Raw genomic sequence first — 25936 nt, 5'->3', positions numbered from 1 at the left:
GGACTTTGAGCTGTGTCTGTGGGCTCTAACTCGCTGAACTTGATTGAAATGCTTGTGCATTCGTAAGGCAGTGCGTGTGGCTTTGCTTGTCCATTGAACCAAACCAGCCGTTAAGCAAACAGGCTGTGAATCCCCTGAGAGTTTCTCCCCTTATTATTTTTATACTGAGGTTTATGTGTTTGTGTGTAGCTATGTACTATGTTAACACTGTCTGGCATCTTTCCTTCATTAAATTCACTTTGTGTAGAAACTGGTTAACTACAGAAGAATTTTTGTCCAAGTATCCTGTAACTCTTCTGTGGGAAGCAGATGTCTCATTTGCTGTACTGCTTATAGGTTTAAGCCTCAAAGTGGGAATTGCAAAATCCTTTCCTGACAATATGAACTTTGGCTTTTACCTACCGTGTTTTTCACCGGATCATAAAGTGCTTCTTGGAAAAAGCTGATCTCACACTTCCTGCTTTTTGAAAAGTAGCAATTAGGCAATTTTTTTGTTGACAGAACAGGCAACAGAAGCACATCTGAGGAGCTGCGGGGAAAATGCTTCTTCTCCTGTTGTCTGTGACCAGGTAGGAACACTGAGAACACCGTGGATGACGGAAGGCAGCTGTTGCAGCCTTCTGAGTCGTAGCCCTGCAGTGATGCTGTCATGCTGAGAGCAAGGTTTCCTTGACTGATTTCTGTATTGACTTCTGACATCTTAGTGTGTGTTTACATAGGAGCATGTGCTGACTGTGCTCCCACTCAAATTACCTTCAACAGGTAAACAGTCTAGTGAGGAGCACTACAGGAAAATTGCTTGAGAATTTGCTTGACACCAGATCCCTCTCTTTCCTCCAGGAGTGGTGCACTTGTCTGTGCTTCAACACCACCCTTCTTGTGATATCTCCCTTTGGTTATTAGGAGAGACCTTCTTGTGCTTGTCATGATGGCTTTGCTGTCATTTCAGCCAAGCCCTGCAGACATCAGGGTGCTGTGTATCTCTTCACTACCGCAGACACCTTGATGTCTGGTGGCCTGAGGCACTTCTCCTGCACTCCCCATGGGCACACAGCACTCCTGCCATTCGCTGCCAGCTTCAGGGCTTCTTCCTGCTCTTCCACAGGGTGTTTGCAAGAGCACCACTGACCTCCCTCTTCAGTGTGCCACCTGGAAGGCTGACAAGCACACCGAACACAGCCTGGCCTGGATTAAACTACTGGTCTGGAATTTGGGATTTGTCTTTTCCTGCCAACTAGGTAGTACTGTCTTTCCTCCATCTGTGGAAGTGGGGAGGCACTACTGACAGAAGACTTGTAAAGGTTTCAGGTCTACACACAAAAGATGAGGAGCCAGAAGCGTTTGTCACCAGATTCTCTGAGGGACCCATTTTGATTGTGACCTCCCCAGATCTGCATGAATGTACTATATTAACACTGTCTGGCATCTTTCCTTTATTAAATTCACTGCTCTTGTTATGTCAAATACAGGCTGAGAAGCTTGTCCTCTCCAGCCCCACTCTCGGAAGCTGAACGCAGGAGCGCGTTGTTTCCCAGAAACATTGATGGCGGAGGAGGAAGAGAGGAAACGGGAAGTGGGAGGGAAGGGCCAGGGGAAGCTGCTCCTGCTTGAGCAGTTGTAACAAAGAAAGTCGGATCACCCCATGTGATACTCTGTTGCGTTTGTCTTGGAGTGTGTACAGCGTGTGTGGGTGAGGAGAGGAGCAGGTGGCTTCTGAGTGGAGATGAATTATGGAAATGCTTTCTGAAAGGGGTTTGAAGGAGAAGAGGAGAAAACCCTGAATTTTAAAAATGCAGTAAACATTTCAGAAGCTAACAGCAGTTGATGCAGCAGTGGAACTTTTTTTTCATATACCAATGCTTCAGAAAAGAAACTACTGAAGTTTAAGGTTTTGCTGTTTGCTTGTAATCAGACACGTACAGCCTCTGCTTTGATTATTTGTCAATAATAGTATGTGAACTGCTTGCTTTGGAGTCTCAGCACCAGAAACCTGTAGTTAATTATTATGATCCATAGCTGTTGCATTAACCTGAATCCTTAAACCACCTCTCAGCTATTAACACAATCTGTCTAGTTTTCGTTAGCAGTTCATGTGAACAAGCTGAGCATAATTCTTAGAAAAACAAAATTTTGTAAAAGAAGTGCTGGCACTATTTAATTGTGGGATAGCTGAGTGCATTTCCTTTGTGGTTTGTAGGCGTGTTTCTGTTTTGTGATCCTGGCATTTTTCTATCCTGCCAAAACCATGCACGCTCATTTTCTTTCTAAGAACAGTGTGTCAGTCAGGATCCCACACTGAGCTGTATCTGTGTATAAATGTCTGTCAGAGCAGAGTGATGCTGAAATCACTGCAGCTCCACAAAGACATGGGTCAAGGCCTTAATCATACTTTTCAGGGATTCCCATCATCCAGTGGCTATACTGTTTCTTGAAAGTGATGCTATCAGGCTTCCTGCAAACTGATTTTTAAAGCTTTGTTAATTAAAGGTAATTTCTGTAAATGAAAGACAGACTAGAAGTGCAGGGATATATTTTTTTTCTCCTTCATGCTAAGCCTCATGCATTGATGCTTGGTGAGTGTCTTCATTTTTTTTTACTTGGTTGAGTTTTGTATTGTTTGGGGATTTTTTTTTTTATTTATTTTTTCCCTGTTAAGAAGAAAGACTAAAAATTCTGTGTGGGGGGAATGTAGTGATGTAGCATCCTTATGGTATCTGTACTTCAGATTTTTCAAAGCTGTGTTTGACATTCAAGTTGCTGATTTTCCATTACACTCCTTACCCCTAGTTTCTAAAAAGGTATATGTAGCCTTAGATGGGCACCTCTGAACTTAGCTAATTTTTCATAGCCTTTACACTGTTTATGAAGAAATCTTGCTGACAAGGGAAGAGGCCTTTGTATTCTTTAGAAATTGCTTCTCTGCTCACTGCAGAAATCTAAGCAGTTAGGACTATAGCCTTTTGAGTCGGTAGTGCTCATACCTAGAAACAAAATCCACCTTTGGGATCCATTCAGCTTCTCTTGGTCCCAGAAGTGATGTTTACTCATCTGCGATGAACTTCTCTTTGCTGGTTTATGTTGCTGCTGTTTTAGAAAGTCATCTGTGGAGATTTCATGACATCCACAAGTCAAAGTTTTTTTTTCTTATTGCTGAACAATCCCAAATGCTTTTTTATGAGGTTAGTGACTGGAATTCAGAAATTCATTTTCAAGAAGTTGACAACTGAATTCTGCTATTTTCAGAGTTAAAGGGAAGAATAGGATCATGTACTTGCTGATATTTAAGTTTATTTACAACCCAATTCCCTACTTTTATAAATGAGCGCACTTCATGTTAATGAAAATGAGTGGGAGTGGCCTTTTTATATTTTTTTTCATATTCTTGACTGTAGAATGTCTCGTATTCCTTGTGAACTTAACAACAGGTGGCTTTGTGGATCTTGGAGAGGATTGTCCTCAAATCTGCAGAATTTGGCCTAGTTCTTGTGCTATGTGCACACTGTGTGCTCCCAGTGTATTCTTCAGGGGTGCAACATGTGTGGTGCTCCTAGCGGCAACAGTATGAGACCGAGCAACTAAATGTATTGAACATTACGCAACTGCAAGCGTGCGTGTTTGCTTGGATATTCATATATGCAAAATCTGAGTGTTCAAACTGTTTTTTGATTTTTTTTTTTAATATTAGAACATTTTCAGTAGTAGGTTTGTATCTTACGTTTTGGGTTTTTCAGAGACCTCGTGGTTACATTTATAACATACCTCTTGCTTTTCTGTATGACCTCCTTGAATCTATATCAAAGGCGGTTGGGAGATACAGATTTTCAATGTGCCTCACTACCCTGAAGAAAAATTTGCATTACTTAGCTAATTTCAGTCACTTTTGCCATATTTGTCTAGGATCGTTTCTAATTGTGCTGTGTTTACCCTTCATCCCAGCCTTCTTGGATAAACTTCACTATTGCCAGGAAGTGAGGCAACATATGATCAAATACCTTCCCCCAACACTCACTATGTATTTCCAAAAGATTGTCTGCTGCTCCAGGATGGACCAGATTCCTGGGCTACTTGAGGACACAAACAGGTGGATGACATCTAGTAGGAAGGCAGTATAGAACAGGCAGTATATGGAAGAAGCCCTTGAAATGCTATTCTCAGCTCAAGGGTGCTTTTCAGTGTGTAGCCCAGTGGTGAGCTGGATAGGTGCAGAGGGCTGAGTTCCAAGTACCACAGGGCCTGCTCAGAGGAGAGGAGCTCCCAAGTGGCAAGTGAAAGGGGAAGTGAGAACCCAGAAACCTCCACATGCCTGAGATCATAGCTCTTGGGAATGCTGATTAGTTGGCTGTAATCCCTATAGGCATGATTAAAGCTCATCTGATTCATGAGGCTGGTGAAGAAATAGGTTCTGGAAGGAGTGGTTGTGTGCAGTAGAAGGATGTGCTGTGTCCTGCACTTTGGTTACAACACCATGCAGTGCTACAGGCTTGGGGAAGAGTGGTTGGCAGCTGCACAGAGGAAAAGGATCTGGGAGTACTAGCTGACAGCTGGTTGAACATAAGCTAGCAGTGTGCCCAGGTGACCAAGAAGGCCAGTGGCATCCTGTCTTGTATCAGGAGGAATATAGGTGATCATACCCCTGTACTCAGCTCTGGTGAGGCCACACCTTGAATACTGTGCTTTTGGACCCCTCACAAAAAAAGACATCAAGGCCCTGATAGGAGTCGCAAAAGGCAAGTTTTATCTTACTACTCCTGCATGTGTTGATGTCAGATTTAACTATATAGTCCAGAGAAGTGACTAGTCTATTTTTTTTAGCTTTTCTTTCTTCCTTCTATACTGTACTTTAAATGTCACAACCATATGTTGTTCAGAATTACAGATTGACATTGAATTGTTTGAGATTTTCCTTTTTTAGGAATTGGAGACAGGAGCCCCAAAAAAGACAGTTTGAAAGTGTGGAAGCTGCATCTGGCTTTTTTTGAATGGCAAGTGATTAATTGATTTTTTTTAATTTTTTTCTTCATGAAAGCAATCAAGGAACTGCCTTTTATCGTAGATTACTAGCTTTTCCTGAATTGAAGGCTTCAGAGGAGGACTGACTGGATACACAAAACCCACATCAGTCTTAAAGTTTTTTTCTAGTAATTGTATGCCTGTATATTTCTAGTCATTATTCTCAAGCAGTAGATGTGAGAGGAGGTGGTTTCTGGATTGATCAGTTCGAAAGAAGCAGTGTACATTTCCCTCAGCAATTTGCTTACACGTATGTTTTTTGGCTTGAGATTTTATTCACAACAGTGGAACCACTTGGCTGACTCCAAAGAATGGAGTGGGTGGGGCTTTTTTTTTCCCCCCCTCTCCCTCTACCCTCCCCAGTCTTCTTTCTGTACTGCAGATGGCAGAGAGCAAATTATTTGGGTAAAGATTGCAAGGCAGGCTTGTATGCAACCAAGTGAAACATTCACTGATTTTTGCATCTTAATTTCTCTGAGCTGGTTAATATAATAGCAGTTAAATAGATTCATTCCCCATGAAATGCTGCAGTGTAACTTTTCCTTTGGCTGCCTACAAGCATTGCATACTGCAGAGCCATTTGAGTTACTGAAACATCCACAGGCAGAAATGTTGAAGAGACCTCCCTGCATAGGATAGTCTGTTCTTAGACACCAAGGTTAGGGTCCTTGGGAAAAGGGAAGCACAGCTACTGAGTACCTATAAGCTTTAAACCGTAGCTATTTAAGTAAAGCACTTAAAAGGGAAGTGTTCATGGAAACATTTGCAAATTAGAGCCTGTGTACTTCCAGTGTTATGTTGTGCTTAAATTCATATAAAATACCCTCTCCCATTACAGAACTGGTTCTGTACTGTGATTAATATAAAAACCTTGACTGTTGTACTTACATTGCTTCAAGTCATGATATAAAAATGCTTGATCATCACATAATGATGATATAATTTGTCTCACACAGAAGAGGGAGAGACATGCTGGAGTACAGATTTTTTTGTTGTATGAAATTTTTACTATATAAAGTGGAGCATAGTTATATAAAATAGAATTATATTCATGTATTCGTAGGTATTAATAATAAAAGGCTGATTGTCCTCTAAACTGAAGTCTGTAGGGCCTTCCATCCCCAAACCCTTTCCCATTAGTTAGGCTGAGAATGCCTTGTTTTATTTTTATAGTTCATTTGAAGTTTGTGATGTTGAAGGCCAGGAGGGATGGTCACATCTGACTTGCACTCACCTCTGTTACAGATGCAAATAAGTCCTTAACTGTACAAGATGCACTATAGCCAAATCTACAGCCTTGAGCTGAACATGAGGGGTAGATGTTCTAGTTTGGTTAATAGTTTGTTTCCATGCCAACCAGCTTTAGTTTACAAAAACCACACCTGACTTCTATTTTCTGTGTTTTTAATTCTGAGTTTGTCTGGCTTCAGCTCCCAGCTGGTTGTAGGTGCCTCTTTTTCTATTAATTGAAACAGACTTTTCAGTGGTGCTCATGGACCACTCAACATACTGCAAACAAGTCACCCTCTTTTTTAGAGAAACTTACAGATAAAGTTCTTAAATCTCTCCCAGTGTGTTTCCAGCAGCCTTGAAAATGCTTGAGGGCAGGGAAGGAAAGCCTTTCCTCCCATCTCTCTTATTTGGAAGGAAAGATTGAGACAGTGGAGGTGAATACATGTATCTCAATTACAAGGCAAGCTGCGCTTCTTTGCTGTCAGTGCTTTGCTGCTGCTGCTGTTGTCCCTTAGTTCTCCAGTGCATCCCTTTGGTGGTGCTGTATTTCAGAGGGAAAGCTGATCTCTCTTTGCTGTAACACAGTGGCAAATTGCACTGATCAGGTTCTCATCTCCAGTTGTCACCTTACTGCAACTTCCTAAATCCTTCACTGCACTCCTGCTTTGTGGGCTAAATCCTCTATAGCTTGTAGTTAGAGTTGGTGTCACTTGGACTTGCTCAAAGTAAAGCACAGTTTGAGTTAATTTTTTCCCCCCAAAATCCATTTTGATTGCTTGATTGTCTGTCAGCCTCTTCATTTTTACCACCCTGCTAAGCTTTGTCGTCTGTAAATGTAGCTGGCAAAGACTTAAAGACTTTTCTATATTTTTTTAAATTCATTTTCACATGATTATTGAAAATATTGACTAATGCCAGGTTTAATGCTAATCTTTTGAAACCAGTAGGCAGTAGGAACATCTTCGTGTGATTGTGTATTGACAAGGCCAACTTTTAATCTGCCAGGAATTTGCTCATAAGCATTTAGGTTTTCTATTAGTATTGCTTGACTTTTTTAGATGGAAAAATAACACCATTTAAGACAGTTACAAATTTCTACTTGGTGAAACTAGCTGCATTCAAAACATTCATAGCTTAAAAGAAGGAAGTGGGGGGTCATTTGATGACACTTCCCCTCACCATCCTTATGTAAAGTCACTTATGCCTGTGACCAGTGAGTGCCCCTTTGCTCAGATGCAGAGCAATGACTTGCGCTAATTCAGAGCTTAGCTGTTTTATACCCTTTATATAGGATCATCAGGCACCCCTGAAGGCTTTTAGGAAATCCAGTCAAAGTCTCACAAAAAATGGTGATCTGGACTAAATACAAATCAAGACAGACTTACTGGTAAGTATGAGTTTCACAAAAGCCTTGGACTCAATTACACTTCTTCTTAAGGAGCATATTCTTTACCTTGAATACAGCAAATCAAATCCTTTCATCTACCTTGGAAAATACTTCCAGTAACACTTAGGGCTTCCTTATAACTCTTGTCAAATGGAAACTTATTAATTCATGCTGATAGTTGGAGAAAGCACTGTTCTTTTCCAATCTCATAGCATTTGCAGATATCTGGGGATAGCACCTCACTAAAGCAAAGACTGCAAAAAACCACAGTGCTTTGTTTTACACTGGGCAACAACTGACTTGAGACTGTACTGTAGTTTGCGGAGTGTGAATGAGAGGGAACACTCCACCACTGCAGAATAGTAAAGGTGGGAGTTTCGGTGCTCTAGAAAAGACCACCAGGGAAAGTTACTGATAGACGAGAGGCTGGCAGACAAGCAGATGGGGAGAACGCATTTCCAGAAAAACAGTCCTCACTCCCTGTGGTGTCCCTGCTTTAGGAGAGCTTCTGGAGCAGTCAACACATATGTTGAAACCTTCCTTTACACCACTTATTCCATGGAATCTGAAGAAAAGTGCTGTTTGGAAAGATGCTTTTTAGTAGTTACTAGAATTAACTGATTAAAGTGTCCTTGCATTTTCTATTAATGAGGATAGGGAGCAAGCAGGCAGGAGTTCAGGCACATCTTGCATGTTTGGGCCACACCGTTCCCCTCCCAAGTATTGGTTCCCACAGCATTGTGTCTGTGCTGTGCTGTTTTGTTGGTGTTTTTTTTTTTAACCCCTCATCATCCATAAACTGTTTCATTTTGAATGCAGGTACAGCAAAGATCGTGAAACACTGCTGTTGCTTGTGGGTTCATGAACATTTTCACAACCCCCCCCACCTCCCCCATGTCAGGACTGGTGTCAGCTGCTTGCTGCCTGAAAACATTCTCTGTTGTAGCCCTCTTCTGCCCCTTAACTGCCAGTAGCCCTCCTGCTGTCCCTACCCTCCAGATGGAGCTGTATTTAGGTCTCTGGGATTATTCAGGATGCCAGGGAAGTTTTCTGCATACATATCTCCAAGTTACTGCCTGTCTGTAGCTCTTGCTTGGGTTTACACCATGTAACCCTGATTTCACTGAGAGCCGGAGTCTACCACAGCATTAAATACTTGAAAACAGTGTAGTAAAGCCACTGGAAAGCCAGCCCTCCATGAGACAGGCAGAACAGGTGGGGAACTGGCAAAGCATCCAGGTGCTGCAAGGTGAGGATCAGGCCCTGGGCCCAGCATCCCAGGAGCAGTGCAGATGTGGCCAGTTGCTGTGAGTGGGCTGCAGACCCTGGTGTCCCTGCCACATCCACAGGATGGTGTGGGGTAGCCAGCAGGAACACAGAGAGCAGACGGCTGAAGGCTTACTTCAGTCTTGCTACCTGTGGTAAATCTGGCTGAGGCAGCCAGCCTCCGGGCATTACAAGGTGAAGGGAAGCAGATGAGTTCAGCTGATTTTATGGCACTGCTGTTTTTTCTGTTCAGTTATTGAGATGAGTAACTGAGAAGTCTGATGTTCTAATTTAGAACCAGGATTTTTGAGATGTTAAATGTAGAGCCCTGACCCCAGGTCTGTTGCATCTGTTCTGTCAAAACCTTGTACAACACTTATGTGGACTTTAGCTATTGCTGGGTTTGAATCTATTTTTTTGTTTGTTTGTTTTTCCTTTCGGAAGAATTTCTGAGGAAGCTCTTGCAGTTCCTCTTTATAAGAAAGTTCTGGGTTTTGGTTTTCTTCTTAGATTTCTCAAATGTTTGTGAAAGTGTCCTAACTAGTTCCCACATGTGCGGTTTTGCTGGACAGAACTTGTGTGCAGTCTGCCACTCTGAAGTCAGCTATACCCGGCAAGGCCAAAAAGCAGAACAAGAAGCCAAAGCCGTAGATATGAGGGGAAGTTTGGCCTTTTCATTTCATGTTCAATCACCCAACTTTCTCTAATGTGAAGTGCTTTTTGTGTGTGTGTTTTTTTCCTTCCATCTTTTAATCCTTCTTTAAAAAAAATTCTACAGGCAATATTGTTCTATCCCACTCTTGTTTTGTAGCTGCATTAGTGACACCCACAGCACTTGGGTAAGCACCTTTACTTTGCTCTGTAGAAGTGTAATTTTGTGTCACAGTGACAAGTACTTGAATTGGGCACAAGCGGTAGACCCAAGTCAGCTCCTACCCGCAGGTGCTGCTGTCTTTCTGCCTGCTGCATGGAAGCATGGAATTCTGTGTGGTATTTGTTAATGCTGGGTAAAGGGTTTGAGTACTGATGCTAATTTCATTAAAAATAGATGTAAAATCCTCTCATTTTTCCACTGTGAAATTCGCATAGATTGGGAGAAACATCTGCTGTATCAAAGTCTGTTAGCTCCTCAGTGTGTCCCCTAATTGCAGAAGCTCCTTCCAGCCTTGTTTATTTGGAAGTAGTCTCACATTGCATCTGTGCAGCCTACAGCATTTCATGAAAAAGAGAGAAGCCTCTCAACAAGTACCATCTCATGCAATTTCACAGGCAGGAAACACTTCCTGATATTTAGCATCTCCTTATTTCCTCTTTCTCTCCTTACCCTTGTGCCATCCACATTGGTTCTTCCTTTTCTCCACCTTCCTTTGGTTTGGACCAAGGAGTGTCCACTAGCTGGAAGCTGCAGGGTAGGCTTGAGGTTAGAGCAAGTGTGGCAGCAGCCAAGAAGGTGGAGAGATGCTTTCAGGTGGCCCCTGCACTGCCCTCCACAGCTGTGCATCGACTCAGACAGAAATATACCAAATTAAAAATGCAAGATGAGCTGCCTCTGGACAATGACTGTTGTCTCCTAACCCATGACCAGGAAGGATCAGAAAGGCTTCTTTGCTGGCTGAGATGCACTGCAGAGAAACACTGCCTTTCTATCGTTATTTCATGGATACCAAGTGCCTTTTTGTACTGCAGGCTTCAGTTCAGAGTACTTTTTAATTATTATATTTTTTAATTTCATTGCCACCACCACTTATACATTAAAGAAGTTCGAATTGGCAGCGGAAATTTGGGTAATGTCTGAGAAAAGGTTTTATAGGAAATGAGCAGATGGTCTACTAGAGAATTTCCCCGGGAGGTGGCAGTTATTTAAAAACGGGAGAAACTAAATAGACTGTACAAAATTTGACTGTAAAATGAACTGGCCAGCCAGTTGCTGAGTACTTAACCAACATGATTCAGCTTGGCCTCTAGCATAAGCATGTAATGAAGTGATGTGTCTTTCAGCTGACACTGCACACATTATTTCAAGTTTCACCTAGTAAGTGCACATGAATGAAAGATGACTCTGCTCTGCACAGTTCTTGTTGTGGAGAGGCCTCTCCTGCATCTCTTCCTTCACAGCTGCAACATCATTGTTCAAGCATGCAAGAGAATGCTACAAAATGCTCTTCATTTTAAATAAAATGGAAAACTGTTCAACTGAACCCCTTTAATTTTTAAACTGACCTTTCTAGCCTCATAAACATAAGAATCATAAGAAATCACAAACTGCTTCAAAAATCCATTAATTCATAGCAATTTGGAGTTGTTTGCCATGTGGCCTTACGCTTTCCATGTATGATTCCAATTTTTTCCCCCCAGTTCTGAAACATCTTGAAACTGGGGGGGAGGGTTTGTGGATGAGTGGGTTTTTGATTAAATTTTTAGTTCATTGAAATGATTGTTTTAGAAAAATCTGTGTTCATTATTCTTTAAAAAGTTATGAAAGTGCTTTTTTTAATTTAAATCTCTCTGATAAAAGACCATTTCCAACAGGAAGATAGGACTGAACTCTCATGCTAAGTTTTAAATTGAAATACACAATGGAGAGAACTGTCTGAAATAATTAACAGCATTTAATTAACCTTATGTTCATCTGTTTGTGCTCTGGTTTGTTCCTCCCAGAAATACACTGCTGCCAACCCAAGCTGTGGGAATGGCCCCATGGGCCATGTGTATGCATGGCTCTGGGGCAGCCCTTCACTGTATCGCTGGAGCAGAATATGATTAAACCAGATTTCTCTTCCAGCTTGCTGTGTTTAGAATTGTTTGAGTTGGAATGGACTCTTAAAGGTCATGTCATCCAACTCCCCTGCAACGAACAGGGCCACCTATAGCTTGATCATGTTCCTCAGAGACCCATCCAGCCTGACTGTGACTGAGGGTGGGACATCCACCACCTCTCTGGGACATTTGTGCCCATGCCTCACCACCCTTATTACAAATATTTTCTCCTTATATCCAGTCTAAATCTCCTCTTTTTTAATTTGAAAGCATTTCCTCTTGTGCTGTCATAACAGACCCTGCTCAAGTGTCTGTCTCCTTCTTTCTTATGGACTGAGTTTAGAAACCAACCTTCATAACCTCTGACCTAACATTCTGGAGTGCTGTAGTGCTGTAGAAAAGGGCAAATGTTCTTAACTAAGCCTTGATGGTATATAAAGCCTGACAACTGTATGTTAATGACAGATTTTTCTCCCTCCCCTCCAGTAATCCTGTTAGCCTCAGTAACTCAGAGCCTGAAAAACAACCTCAGAACTCGACTCTAGTTTCCGTGCCATAAGCACAGATATTAAAGCAGACATCTAGAGTGTGAATTCATGGCAGTGCAGGTGTCCGGGCAGAAATTTTGACTGCAAAATCCTTGTTAGCAGTGATTCTGCGAGAAGCACCAGGTATCACTCTGTGTGCCTGCAGGAGTCTGCAGGACTGGCACTGGGAGAAGGTTCTGATGTTTAATCAAAATGCAGTATGAGAATGGACTGGTTTTGGACCCTGCCATTGATAGAGCTAATCTTGTAGTTTAAATTTGCCACTTGCTGGAATATACAAAATCAAGTCAGGTACACAGAAGTGAGCAGACTATACCATTTCACAACTCAGAAGTGTATTGCACTCAGAATGATTAATTTCAGCTGTTTCACCTGCTACTGTCTGGTTATAGTGCAGGCTCCGAGTATGCCACATGGCTCTGTTATCCCTGACGAGGTGTATTCCTTTTGGCTTCCTTTGCAGAAACAGAAGATCTGTCTATAAAGCAGTCTTCCTGTCTCTGTTGCGTTCAGCCCAATTGCTCAGCTGGTAGGATGTGATGTGCAAGACTGGGTTCATGCACAGATACTGCCTTTGGTGGATGATACATTAAAGCTACATTTCGTTTACAGGAAACTAACCACTTGAAAGAGCCTTCATTGTGTGTTGAGATGGCTCTGTCGTTTGGACCGCAGCAGATAACTGATAAACAGATGCCAGATAACTTGTGTCTCTGACAGAAATCAAAGCAAAACAAAACAGTTCGGGGAAATAGAATAGAATCTGTAAGTGGCATGCATTGACATATGCCTACTGCAGTAATTTCAAATAAAGTATTTGCAAATTAGTCCTGTATTTGTTCAGTCTGGAAGGATATTGAAAAGTAAGAGATCTTTGTAGTTAGCTTGTGAAGTTGTAGTGGTGAGCGGAATTTACTGCTCAAGAGAAGAACTGCGTGAATTTATCTCCCATATTCTTCCACCCACAAAGTTCCCTTAAACAATTCATTTTGTCTATAACAGCCAACTAACCTGCCAGCTACAGCAGGCTTTTTATTTACCACCTTCTTTCTGCGGTATTGTTTTCCGATCTGTCCCATTCTTTCTCTGCCTTCAATGTTCATCTTTACGTGGCTTCTCTTATTCCCTTATGAGTAAGAAACATTAATTTCTGAGCAACTGGCTGAATTTACTGGTATCAGATATTCTAGAGATATGGTCTTGTGGTTACCATTTTTTCTTCGACTTCTAGCTGTGGGGACTTTTAATATTAGAATTCATAATATAATCACCAGATCTACTAATAAGTAGAGGAAAGAAAATGGATCTAGGAGGGACATCCTCCTTGCTCTTTGGATCCAGGGAGAATCGCTATGCTTCACAGCGATTGCTAGGGATTGTTTTGGGGAAGCGGGGAAAGGTGGACATCAGCTGCAGCGACTAACCAGCTTTTCTGGGAGCTCTCATGCATTATTCATCACGAGCTCCTTTCGCTTGGATCAGCTGGAGGAAGTAGTTAGTCTAGTTTGAGCTACACTAGAACTGCATTTAAGGGGCTTAAACAAGCCCAGGCAAGTACAGAAGCAACTCTTTCTCTTCGTGTGCAGGCAAATGTAGGGCAGTCAGCAGCTCTGCTTACACGGCTCCATCTCTTTAGGCTGGCTAACAGGAGTCATGCAACCAAGGGAAGCTACGCTGGAGATACGTGCATGCATTTGTGCTGGAAAATGAAGCTTCAGGTAGGCAAATGCCTTGTCAGCAGAGTATTGTGGCTTGCGGTTTATTGTAGGGATGCTGTTAAGCCTTGCAGAATAAATATGCATTAGAGCAGCACATTAGTAGAGGCTGCTGCAGAGACTCCTCGTTACAGTGCTCCCTGAACGATCCCTTTGGTCTGGTACTTTGTTCCTTCCTAATTGTGGAGCTGCGTGTTTTTTTTTTGTCAAGCATCTTTCCTTCATTCATACTGTCGTGAGCAGTACAGCCTGCTGTGTTTTGCTGGTTGGTTTTTTTGTTTGTTTTTTTTTTCCTTCTGTTGCTGTATTTGGTGTTGTTTTGGGTTTGTTTGTTTGTTTTTAATTTAAGCTTGCTTTTTAATTGTGTTAGTATTAGCACTTTTATTTGGGGGGAGGTAACCATGAGAGGTTCTGCTGTAACACAGCTGGGTGCGATAAGCCTTAAGCTCCAATTGTGTCCTTTCAGAGTATGTGCGTTTGAATGGATGCTGTATTTACTACTTTTTTTTCCCCTGAATAAAGATGCTTGGAAATTGGGTCTTGTGCTCTCGAAAGCTTGTCTGTATTTTCTAATGATACGAATTCTAAAAGAAATTGGTATTTCTTTTCAGTACAAGCTTTGTGTATTTAAATCATCGTGACTCAAGCAGCACTATTTAGTTTAGTTTAGACAAAGAAGGGGATTTTCCAAAACCTTATGGAACAATAACTCTTGAGATCCCTTCCAGCCCCTGCAATTCTGTGATTCTGTGATTCTCTAATAACAAAGGGTCTTTGTTCTATTCTGTGAGCATTATTTTCTCTGTAATGTGTGGGTTTGTGCGGATTTGTGCATGCGTCAGAAAGGGAGGAATACAAACATGTAATGCCATGTGGCAAGAATGTTCAAATGCTTTTTGTTTTGTGCGTCTGAAGTCTGTACGCTACTGGCTGCTAAGCACACCGGTGCATGTGTGTCCTGCCTGCCCTGTCTGGGGATTTGGTTGATTTAGGGGCAGCTTTTTATGGAGGTGTTTTGTTTGTTTCCATTCAGAGATGGGCTGCTGAAAAGCGCTTGAAAGTGCAAAGACTGAAGGCCCGCTAGATAATTAGTACAAAACAGTGCGCACTGTTGTGCAGACAAGTCGTTTTCTTTTAAAAATTGTAGCTTAAGTCTGATTCACTGTTCAGTAAATAAGAACTACTGGTGACAGCAGAATTTGTCCAGCTTTATGTGAAATCTCCTAGGGAGGAGATTAATGATCACGTGCTTTTGGTGAGGTTCAGTGTATGTTGCCCTGGCAGTGTGTTTTCTTCCAAGACGACTTGATCACCTGAGCAGAACTTGCATGTCACTAAATATCGTATTCTTGTGCACATTTCTGTTCACCTTTTTGCCAACAGCTGGGAGGGACTATATCTTGTCACACATGCAATCAGTCTGTGGTCTCGTTGGATGGGGCTCATCAATACTTGTGGGACTCCTAAACAACTTCAAATCCTGACTTCTTAAAAACTTGCTGTTCCCGTGGACTTAGTATGTTAAAGTTCTTGAAATATATACATTGTACATACAGTGAGAACTGATGTGTCACTTGAATTATGCAGGTGCTTCATTATGCAGAGGGGACAGTCTAGTGCTCTTTTTTAAAACACTGTGACCATTCAGTGCATAAATACTCATTTTGTGAAAATTCACAACCATAATTCTTTCTCTGGCTTCTTGAGGTTTGTGGATTCCAGGCATTCAATTACTTGATTGAAGTCAGTGGAATGAAGAGGATTTGTGATTCCGCCATTTAAAACTAAAATTTCCATTTTGTTTTACACTGATAGCATATTTTACTGCTGCACTCCTTGGTTACACCTGTAATCCAGAGTTACCCTGTTTGCCATCAGGGTATAGGGAAGAGTTATTTCTGCATTTTCACATGTAATGCACTGGGCTGGTGCATCAATAGTTTCTAGAAGCATCTCTGTGTTTTTCATTTTCAGCTATCAATGTTCAGATTTTGTCTGATTTTTATTTTTTAATAAATAATCAAGATTTAGTACTGTCATTCTAGAACAAAATGGTAATTACAGCCTTATTGGCTCAGGAAGAATTCAAGAGTGTTTACCTCTGGCTTAAACCAGCTTGGGCTCAGAGAAGTGTGTCATCTTTGTCCCCTCTGAAAATGCTCAGTTTTATGCCTGTGCTGCAGAAATTCCTCAGAATCCTCCTGCAGCTGAGGCATAAGGGACCTGGATGGACTGTGATGCTGCAGAGCATAAAACCTGCTTTGTGAGGAGAAGAGGTGACTTCATTGGCTTGCTATTCTCTACTTCTGTCATTGTTATTAAGAATAACAATAGTAAGATGAGGAGCTTTCACACATTTGGATCAAAATAGCAGCAAAAGTTCCCAAAGTTCCACTTTTGGACTCAAAATCAAGTCTTTAGTAGTACAAAATTAAACAACTTCTTCTCTCTAAACTGTTGGAGCTGCCCTTGGTGGTGCTGCAGAAGGCATGTCTCAGTATCTCACTCTGGTGCAGGAGGGTGAAGGGATGCTCCCCAGTCTTACATTTGCCTCTCAATAGTGTTTAAAGAACAGTCTTTGGATGAGGTTATTGTTAACTCACTCAACATCCATGTATTTGTTGAAACTAACAAATACATTTCAGCACAGTTTGCAAATGTTGGTGTATGGATGTTTGTGACCTTGGACTTAGATACAACACAGTGAATGCAGATAGGCCAGTTGGGAGCTGCATACCTCTCCAAGTTCGACCACTGCAGAACTTTGCCTGGAGCTGCAGCCTTTGTGCCTTTCCTGTGTTTCTGGGAGAATTTGTGTGAAGATAGTGAAGGCTGGTGGCTTGAAAGACACTGAGAACATGGAAGTCAGGAAGGAATTGACAGTAGCTATTGCAGTTTGGTATTTGGGAAATCTGTCTCTTTTCTTGTCCTCCTTATAGGATTGTCCTAGGGTATGTTTATCTAAGCAAGTCTCTGCACTACAGGTATCTGAATCACTGGTGATGAAATCTTGCTTTCCTGATCAATTGCAGGAGAGAGCTGTCTCTCATTATGGGAGAGGAGTGTTCTCTTGGACCTGTTTGAACTAGATTCATGTCTCATGAATGATGATTGTTTCAGAGAATTGACTCAAAGACCCAGATGGTCCCTTATGCTCATAATAGCAGGAATGCTAAGGTTGTCAACAAAGTCAAAATCATAGTTAGAATTGAGAACACTAAAAATGCTGTTCCAGGTTAGACCAAAGCACTTTGTGGCAATATGCAGAAGTTTATGCTTGGGGACTAGAATAAAAACAGGCATATAGTTGTGTGATATGTCTGAAAGTAGATATATCATCAGGCATATAGTGATGCCTCCCCAGCCTTCCCAGTGATGCCTTCCCAACACCCACTGATTTGTAGCCAAAGGACTTTTCTGTATTTCTATTTAACAGTTCTTAGTAGATTTCTCTACACTTATCTCTCCAAATCACTTTTTGAACCCAAATAAAATATTAAGCATCTACAATCAGCTGGATCAGAGTCCCATTGTTAATTATGGGTTGTGAAAAAAATTCTCTCTTCTTTTGTTTTGAATGGCTCATGTCATTGGATGGCCTCAATTCTTCTACTGGAGAGAAGAAGGATTGTTTCCTACTTGTTTCTCCATGACCACTGTGATTCTCAGTGTGCTCTGTCACATAGACTGTAATAGAAATCAGTTGGCCTCAATGAGGAAACCCTGTTTGACAACGTTAGAAGAGAATTTAGAGGACAGAAGTAGTCAAGACTGTTTAGGTGAAGGTACAGAACAAAGCTAAACTTTTCCAAGTTAATACAGTATGGGTTTGCTGAGAAAAACAGGACCCCACAAAAAAAGGAAAAAAAAAGTCTGGATCTTTAACAATCATAAATCTGTAAGGAACAGAGGGAATTTCAAATGATGCTGTTCTTGCTGCCACCTCTCCTTTTTGATGTCTTTTTGTGGCTTGCTCTCCTTCTCTTTCATGTGTTTTTGACATTAGCATTTAATTTTTGTTAGACATCACTTCTTCTGAACGTGTTGTTTTCAGTCATGGATTCTTTTCACTTGTTGCTAAAGCTGCACACTTCTCTTTATGGTTACATTTACTAAAAATATTCTTTTGTAACATGTCTTAGAATCCATGTGTTTCTTTCTTAGCAACATCCCTTTCTCATCTGGTTGCTATATGTGGATGACAGACAAAGATTATGATTAGGGACTTTATTACCTTGATTTCAAGCTCACCAAATAACAAGTGTTGCTGAATGCATATGCTTGTTGGCTGTTACAGGTGTGTGGGAACCTTGTTTACCTTAAGCATAGATGATCAAGAACAGCCAAGCCATCAGTGCCTTGCCAGTGCTCTTAGGAACTAAGATTTAATGACTTCGATGAGTTAAAGTGGCAGCCTGAAGACTATTGTGGATTTTTTCTACTGCCCCTATGATGAAAACTTGTGAGATTCGTATCACCTTCTATTCTTGTTTAAGTCATTTGGTTTCATGCAAGACTAATTGCACAATGGGTTTGAAGAAAATAGTAATTGTCTTCCCAGGTATAGCTTCACAGTGCTTTCTTTATGAGGATAGCTCTGAGAAAATCAGACCCAACTACACAGGCGTGGATTTCTTTTATTTTTCCTTATCTGTTTCATCTCTTACCTCTCTCTATATGCCATTGTTGAGGGACTGCATGCCAGGACAGGATGCCTCCAGGCTATTGGCAGGGTGTTAACCTCTAACAGATAGCCACGCCTCTGTGAATGGCAGCCTCGTTTGCTGAAAAAAAATCCTAAATTTCAATCCTAATAAAGCAAATGGTGATACTTGCTTAAAAATAAAATCTTTATGTTTTGTTGCTTCTTCCTGAGATTAAGCAATTCTAAAAGCATAAGTTAAACAGCCTTGCTGAAATTGAAATGATTATATTAAAAGAAATGGTAATGTTATCTCGGGAGTGACCATGGTAGTACCACACCCATGCATCTACCCTGCATATAACTGAAAGAAAGCTGGTGAAGATCAAGGTACTTTTGTTTTTTATCTTTTTTTTCTTTCTTTCAGTAAATGCTTGAAACATGCATTTTTAATATGTTTCCTGTCTTTTGCAGTTACTAGGCAATATTGCTGACTTATTTTTATCATATGTATTTTGGTGCACTCAACCTCTGTGATTGTGGATGTGCTCATACTTGTTTTTATGTCTTTTAAAGAAATTTTATGACTTCGAAATTTGAGACGTATTTTGTATGTATCAGAGGTTGACAACGTTGAGCTGTTGTAAAGAGTGGGGAACAACTCCTATGTACTACATCCAGCAGTACTTCAGTGGCACTTCAGTGACTTGAATTGGCATATTCCTATTAAACCTTATCCTAGGTTCTAATCTGTGGAGATACTGGAATCTTTTCATTTTAGTGAGCTAAAATTCACCAGTGGTAGTCTGTTGTAGTTCATATGAGAAAGGTGGCACTGAGGTAGCAGGGAAGTGTTGGGAAGAGGGAGAAATGTCTTTAAAATGTACTACCAGGGCCTGGTTTCTGCGCCTTCTGTTGGGCAGGTAGGTTGCAGTCGACATGGATTTTTTTTATTTCTCTTCTTTGAGGATTGCTTTTTTTTCTTCCTAGCTAATTTAATGTCAGGCTAACCTAGCGTAACAGGAAGCTCGCTCTAAACAACCAATTTAAGCTCCCTTATGTTGACCTTGATGGTTGGCTGGTCTTTATATTGAGACATTTTGTGGTTACTACACTCTGTTACTTTTTTCTCTTGATATTAGGTTAATAGTTCTCTTTGAATAGTTTTTGCCATTCCATCTGGCTTCTGTTACTAGCCAATTTTGTTGGGTTTTTTTGTGGTTGTTATCAGTTTCTTTTTTGCTGTCTAATGGAAAATTAGCATTTTATGACTCACTGGGGTGCTTGTTTTGTCTTGATTGTCATTGATTGGCTAGCATTATGGCCTTGAAACACAATAACTGTTCTTCTCCAAGGAAGTGTTTGTTTGTCTCAAAGGGGTCAGATTGGTTTGAAAACCCAGATGCAATACCTTTGGCTATTCGAGGCACCAGTTCTGCTTTCAAATACAGGTTGGGCCATCATTGTTGTAATAATAATCTTTGTGTTTCCTCTCCCTGCTTTATCAAGGAACCATGCTTCTGCTAAAACATTTCTGTAATATTTTCTTGTCTCATAATTGTGCACCCACTCCAATTTACATGAGAGCATCAACTACACATTGTTATTCTAAAAATAACCTTTGTTTCAAGTTGATCTGACTTCGTTGGCTTCCCATTTCCCAGGTTATAGTCAGATACTAGAGTAGAAGCTGACTCGCTGTCTGTTTTGTAGCTGATGTAGCTTTTACAATTGGACAGAAGCTCTTAAATTAAGAAATGATGAGCAGAGCTGCAGTCAGCATCCCTGAAGTGGCTTATTGAATGGAAAAGCTTGAGAGATGCTGGCCTCGGAGGTGAAACTATTCACAAGTGAACCTCTTGATATTCACCAACCTTGAAGTAATGAACTTTGGTGACACACAATTGTTGCTATACTGTCATTGTCACTTAGAAATTTTGGCTGAACAGTTTGCCTTCATTGATCAGCTAGTTCAGGCTGCCTGTATATTTCAACTGGAAGCATTTTCACAATTGTAAGACTTTTTGTCTTTTTCTTATAATTCTAAGGGTGAGGGAGCTGACTTCTAAGAGTCACAAAATTCTAAGATTCTAAGATTCACAATTTAACATGAAACTAATACTGGATGCATAGTACAGGGAGTTTTGTATAAATTTGTGTAAGTTATGCCATATTTTTTCCTGCCATACCTGTGATGTTTAAACAAGTCAGTTTTATCCCAGTTCTTTATTACACATTGGGCATTTTCTTTTCTGCCCAGAACTGCTGTTAAATGCAAAGGGGAAGTGAAAGACACCGAGGCCATGGAGTGTATCCAAAGAAAGGCAAAGAAGCTGTGAAGGATCACAAGTGTTATGGGGAGCAGCTGAGGGAACTGGGATGGTTCAGTATGGAGAAGAGGAAGCTCAGGGGAGTCCTTATTGCCCTCTACAACTGCCTGAAAGGAGGTTGTAGCAAGGTGTCAGAGGTCTCTTTTCCCAGGCAATAGCATTAGGACGAGACCTAATGGCTTAAATTTGTACCAGGAGAGGTTTGGGTTGGATATTAGGAAAAACAACTTCTCAGAAAGATCAATGAAGCTGAGGTGGTGGAGTCACCATCCCTGGAGGTGTTCAAGAAATGTGTAGATGTAGCACTGAGAGACATGGTTACTGGGCATGGTGGGGATGGTTGGAGTAGAGGTCTTTTCCAACCTTAATGATTCTGTAGTTCTTGGAGTGATGTCAGGACCAATCCAATTCTTAAGTAAATTAGCCTTCACTTTCATGTAACTGTCATTACAAGCTGAGTTGCTTTCTATAAACCTCTCTTCTGTTTCCCTCAGATGTACTGGGGCAAACCCTTTTAAAGGTAAAATTGAGGCTATCTCCAGGATATCTAACGTACAGAACCAGTTTACATCACTCTAGCTCTCCTGGGTGGAGAAAAGCAGGGCTAAAGAAATGTTAGTGGTAATTTAAGAAGCAAAATAAAGGTAGCCTTTGAAAAATACTAGTTGAAAAAAGGCTAAAGTAATGTAGTGCTATTAAAAAATCTAAGTAGGTACATGCAGTGTTATTCTGACCCAAGAACAGACTTTTTTTCCTTTTTTTTTAAGGGGGGGGAGGGGTTGTTTTGTTTTGTTTTTTTAAGGCATTTTAATGTGTTAATCAATAAAGTAAGGAACTTTGACGCATATTCTAGAAACTCATTCTGGAAGAATGGTGGGAGCTGGAATTCTTTTGCCAAAGAATTCCTGAAAAGCAATAGCTGTAGGATGGATACTATTGTTCCCACTTTTGTAGTCCATTATCTTGAAAGTGGGCAAAATACAGCAGGAACAAGGACATTCTTTGGGTGGGAACAGTTGGAAAGGAGTTACAGATTGTTCTTTGTCATTAGGTATTTTCTCCTAGCCCATGAAGAATAGTATGAAGCAGGCCTTTGAGTCCATTTTTCTTTGGTGCTTCAAACCATTAATAGTGTCTGCAATTTCTCTTTCATCAGAAGACCTATGTTTTTCATCCAAAATTCAACAAAGAAATTCACCTCATCTTGCCCTTAAAAAAAAAAACAACAGAGAAGGGAATTGTTTCCTTTGTTATTTTCCTTAGTTGTATTGCAGGCTATCTTGCTTATTACTTGCTCTATCCTCCCTTCACCTTTTGCTCTTCTGTTGTTTTTTTGTTTTTTTTTTTTTTATTATTTAAGAGCTTTCTCTTCTGCCATGCTATGTCATGTAGCAGCTGCTTTTGATTTGTGGAAGCAGAAGCGGAAGCATTCTCGCATATCTGACTCCAGGGAAGAAGTTAACATACTTTTCACCAAGAGGAAAAGAAGGATGAATACAGTTATATTTGAAATGAAAACAGATCGTCTGCAACATCAAGAAGTCTGAATTTAACAAAGAGAAAACATAAGGTTCTGAAGAGCAGTGAGAAGAGAATTTAAGTATGTTCATTTTAATGCTAGCATTTTTTGCAAGTTGTTCTCCATAACAGAGGCTTCTTTACCATTTATAGACATGAACCAGTTTTATATTCAGCACTTTTCTGGAGTGAAAATATCCTATGCCATTCTTTTCAAATGGAAAAACAGATTTGCGGAAGTTTTCTATCAAAGGCCATAAAGATCCGAGCATGGGAATACATGTCCTGCATCCCAAGCCTGTGGCTTAGTGGTCATCCTAACTTTTGCTCTTATTCTAGGATGCTGTCAGTAATACAAGGGAGATCAACTGCCCCATCCTTGCAATTCAGCGGTCATTGCAGGATGTCTCTTGTAAGAGAGCTTCTTGGGCTTGAACTGTACTGCATCCTTTGGGATTCAGCCCTGTTCAGTTCAGGATTTTTCTCCATTAAATTAAATAAAAATGCAGGTTGTAGGTTTATCTACATGTTATACTCATGTACGAATATATACATGTAGATACATATATATGCATTTATTTTAATGCATTTGACATTAAATATGCCTGGCTGCTTTTACTCGTTTCTAGTACACTAATGTCCATCCCTCTCCAGTGTTTGTTGTCTGATTTCTGTAGTCATCTTTGTATTATTTTTATTGGGTCATTAGCTTTCTGAAGGAACTCCAGCCTTTTGCCACATTTTATAATGTTTATCACCACAGAGACCTGCTCTTGAATTCTGTTCTTTCGTGAAAACATCAGTTGAATTTGGCACAGTGTTCTGATTTTTAAATGGCATCCAGATAGGATGTTCCAGTCCTGCCGGAACCCTCTGGTATTTGTAACTCTTGTTAGTGCATTTAACTCCATATCTTTCAGGGAACAAAAATCCTGCTGTGATAGTATTTGTTAGAAGAGTGTATTTAACTGGAAGCCAAATCTAATGCTTCACCTCTGAGGGCTGTTGGCTAGCATAAAATAAAATCCTCTTGGATTTAAAAATGATTACAGTCATTTTTGCTAAAGCTTGCAGGACTTCCTTTGTATCCAGGATTAGATCAGCTGTGTTTCTATCCATTCAAGTTTCTTGATATAGAAGCCTCCAAAAAGTATTTCCACATTATTTTCCTATTGTGATAGGAAATGATGCAGAAAAAACAATATAGATAGTACAAAGGTGGGAGAAAGTAGCTGATTCACGTGGTCAAAGCTGCCGCTAAGAAATAAGGGTGATACAAGGCATGAGGAGACAGAGAAAAAGCAAGTATGATATGGGATAAGATGGTGTGGGGACAGTGGAGGAGGCTGAAGGTGCAGTTGATGTGGTCTGTGGTTGTTTTGTTTTTCTGCTTGCTTTATGTCATTGCTGTGGAATGATACAAAATGATGCTTACTTCCAGGCAATGTTTATGTGTGGGCTTTGCTGTTTCTCACCCTGTCACTCTCAGAAGCAGCTCCTATCTTTTAATCCCCTTAAGCCTCTAGTCTCTCACCAAAACATGTCCCTCCTGAAATGTAATCCTCTTACTTCAGTTCCACGGTTACAGTACTTATGTATGTGTGCTTGGTCACGTGGGCAGCAAGGTTTCTTTCTGCCAAAGGCTGAAAAAATCAAAATATCAACATGCAAGGATCTTCCAAAGAACTATTACCTAAAGTAGTGTGTGTTAGTCTTGATCCTAAATCCCAATTTTTTTTAAGACCCTTTAGATGCCTTATGGTGTGATGCTGTGATAGTTTTTCTTGTGAGTCATCAAACTTAGAGATCCAAAGGTCATTCACTGTACAGCCAGAGATGTGCAAGGAGGACTGGGGACCACATTTACAATTAAAGGGGACCTGACAGTAAAGTTTCAAGGAAGAAGACTGGATGAATGTGACGTTCTTCCAACTTCAAGGAAGAGCTTACTCAAATGTAGCTGTGCTTTAGCAGATGGCATCTCTTCAGGTAGATCACAAGGTCTGATAGTCCCCATGAAAATCAGTGCACTGACAGATTCCCAGTTGGAGAGTCATGTTCTACTACTGAGAAAAATGGAAGGATAAGATCTCAGTGATGGTTTCCTTGCCCTGGCACACTGAATGTGTAACTCACTCTGTGTAAAAGTATTGTGCAAAAACACATGCAGTATTGAGCCATACAAGAGAATCTCTGTGTGTCAGTGTAAGACAAGAAAGGCTGAATTTCTGAGGGCAACATAATTTCTGTTTACCTCAGGTTTCTTGTCTGCCTATTGACAATCACATTTGCCTACTACAGGATACCGGTGTAGAAGGTCAGCAGCGTATGCTGCAAGGGTCTGTAAATTGCAAACTGGCCTCATCATTTCCCTCTTACAGTTTGTGTTGAGTTCTTATTTTGAGCTGCTCCCTAATGTTGTTGAGCACTAGCCAACTGCAGTATTCCGCTTAGAATGGACAATAGTGGTTTGTAGGAAAGATGTTAAACAAGAAGTATGTTCATTCTGTGCCGAAGTTTCAGACCTGTGATACAGCCTTATTTTCAGTGATGATTTGAGTGTGTTACTTAGATGTACATTTGTCATACAAGAAGTTCTTCCAATTTTACATTCTCTTCTCAGTATGCTCTACTCTACTCTGTCCTCCAAGGTACTAGTAGCAGATGTTATTAAGGAACCTCAGAAGTGTTACTTTTTTTCCTTGATTGTGTTCTTAAAGTGCTGCTTTTGTAATTTACCATTCTGCTGCACTACATTATCTTTTGCATTTTCAAAAGTAAGAGGAATCAGAAATAGATGTTTTAAAGAGAAAAAAAAGAAGTTCTAGTTCTGGATCAGAACCTTGTTGTAATGGGATCAGCAAACACTGTCAATGTGATCCCTGAGGCATAAAATCCTACAATCCAAGGATCCAAGGATTCCTTTGAGTGAATCCTCTCTGCTGGACTCCAGAGCCCATGGTGAGCTCCTTCTCCTATCATTTTAGCCTCTCATCAGCTCCATTACAAGCGTAGAGCCTAAGAGAAAACGTTTCCTCCCCAGAGGTCTGACTTTACAGGTATTTCTGTATGTCTTCTGAAAATACATAATCATGTAGCAGTTCTCTGAGGTTTTTTAAAAGTGAGTTTTAAAAGCCACAAAATGTATTTTGATAAAATCTGTTATCTTCTGAAGCATCCACAGATTTCATAGATATGCAATATGATTTCCACAGATAATGAACATGTACAGCAATGAACAAAGGGAAGAAGAGAAGTGAGTTTTTTAAATCCAGCCTTGGTGGGGGTTATTTTAAAGGCTGTTTGACAGAAGCAAATCAAATAAGCTAATACACTTTTTCTGAAACCTTTGATGCAATTTCCTGTGACAAAAACTGCCCTAGCTCAAAGCTGTAGGGAATGAAGGACAGGAGATTTACTGTGAATATGGGACTTATTTATAAACCTTTCCCCTTGGGAAACAAACTTTATAGAATGCTATGTCAGCACATGCAAGAATGCAGTGCAGACTCCAATAGGTCAGGCAGTGC

General features: G+C 40.6%; 1 protein-coding gene across 11 annotated transcripts in view; it reads left to right on the top strand.

The window, feature by feature from the left end:
• Positions 1-25936, top strand: part of MARCHF8 (membrane associated ring-CH-type finger 8) — an 82078-nt gene that overhangs the window by 24975 nt on the left and 31167 nt on the right. For 3 of the 11 annotated variants that reach the window (XM_085229084.1, XM_085229080.1, XM_010714447.4), the window contains one exon: positions 13838-13919. The exons of 7 other annotated variants lie outside the window; for them this stretch is intronic. In XM_085229084.1, coding sequence (XP_085085210.1) covers positions 13838-13919 — 82 coding nt within the window. Of the gene's footprint in view, positions 1-13787; positions 13920-25936 lie in introns of all 11 variants that reach the window. One more of the 11 variants, XM_085229088.1, reaches the window with a different exon arrangement.

Source organism: Meleagris gallopavo, chromosome 8 (genome assembly GCF_905368555.1).
Source record: "Meleagris gallopavo chromosome 8, MGAL_WU_HG_1.1, whole genome shotgun sequence".
Classification (NCBI taxonomy): Eukaryota; Metazoa; Chordata; class Aves; order Galliformes; family Phasianidae; genus Meleagris; species Meleagris gallopavo.
The sequence above is the reverse complement of the archived record's forward strand: the minus strand, read 5'-3'. Positions and strand labels throughout refer to the sequence as shown.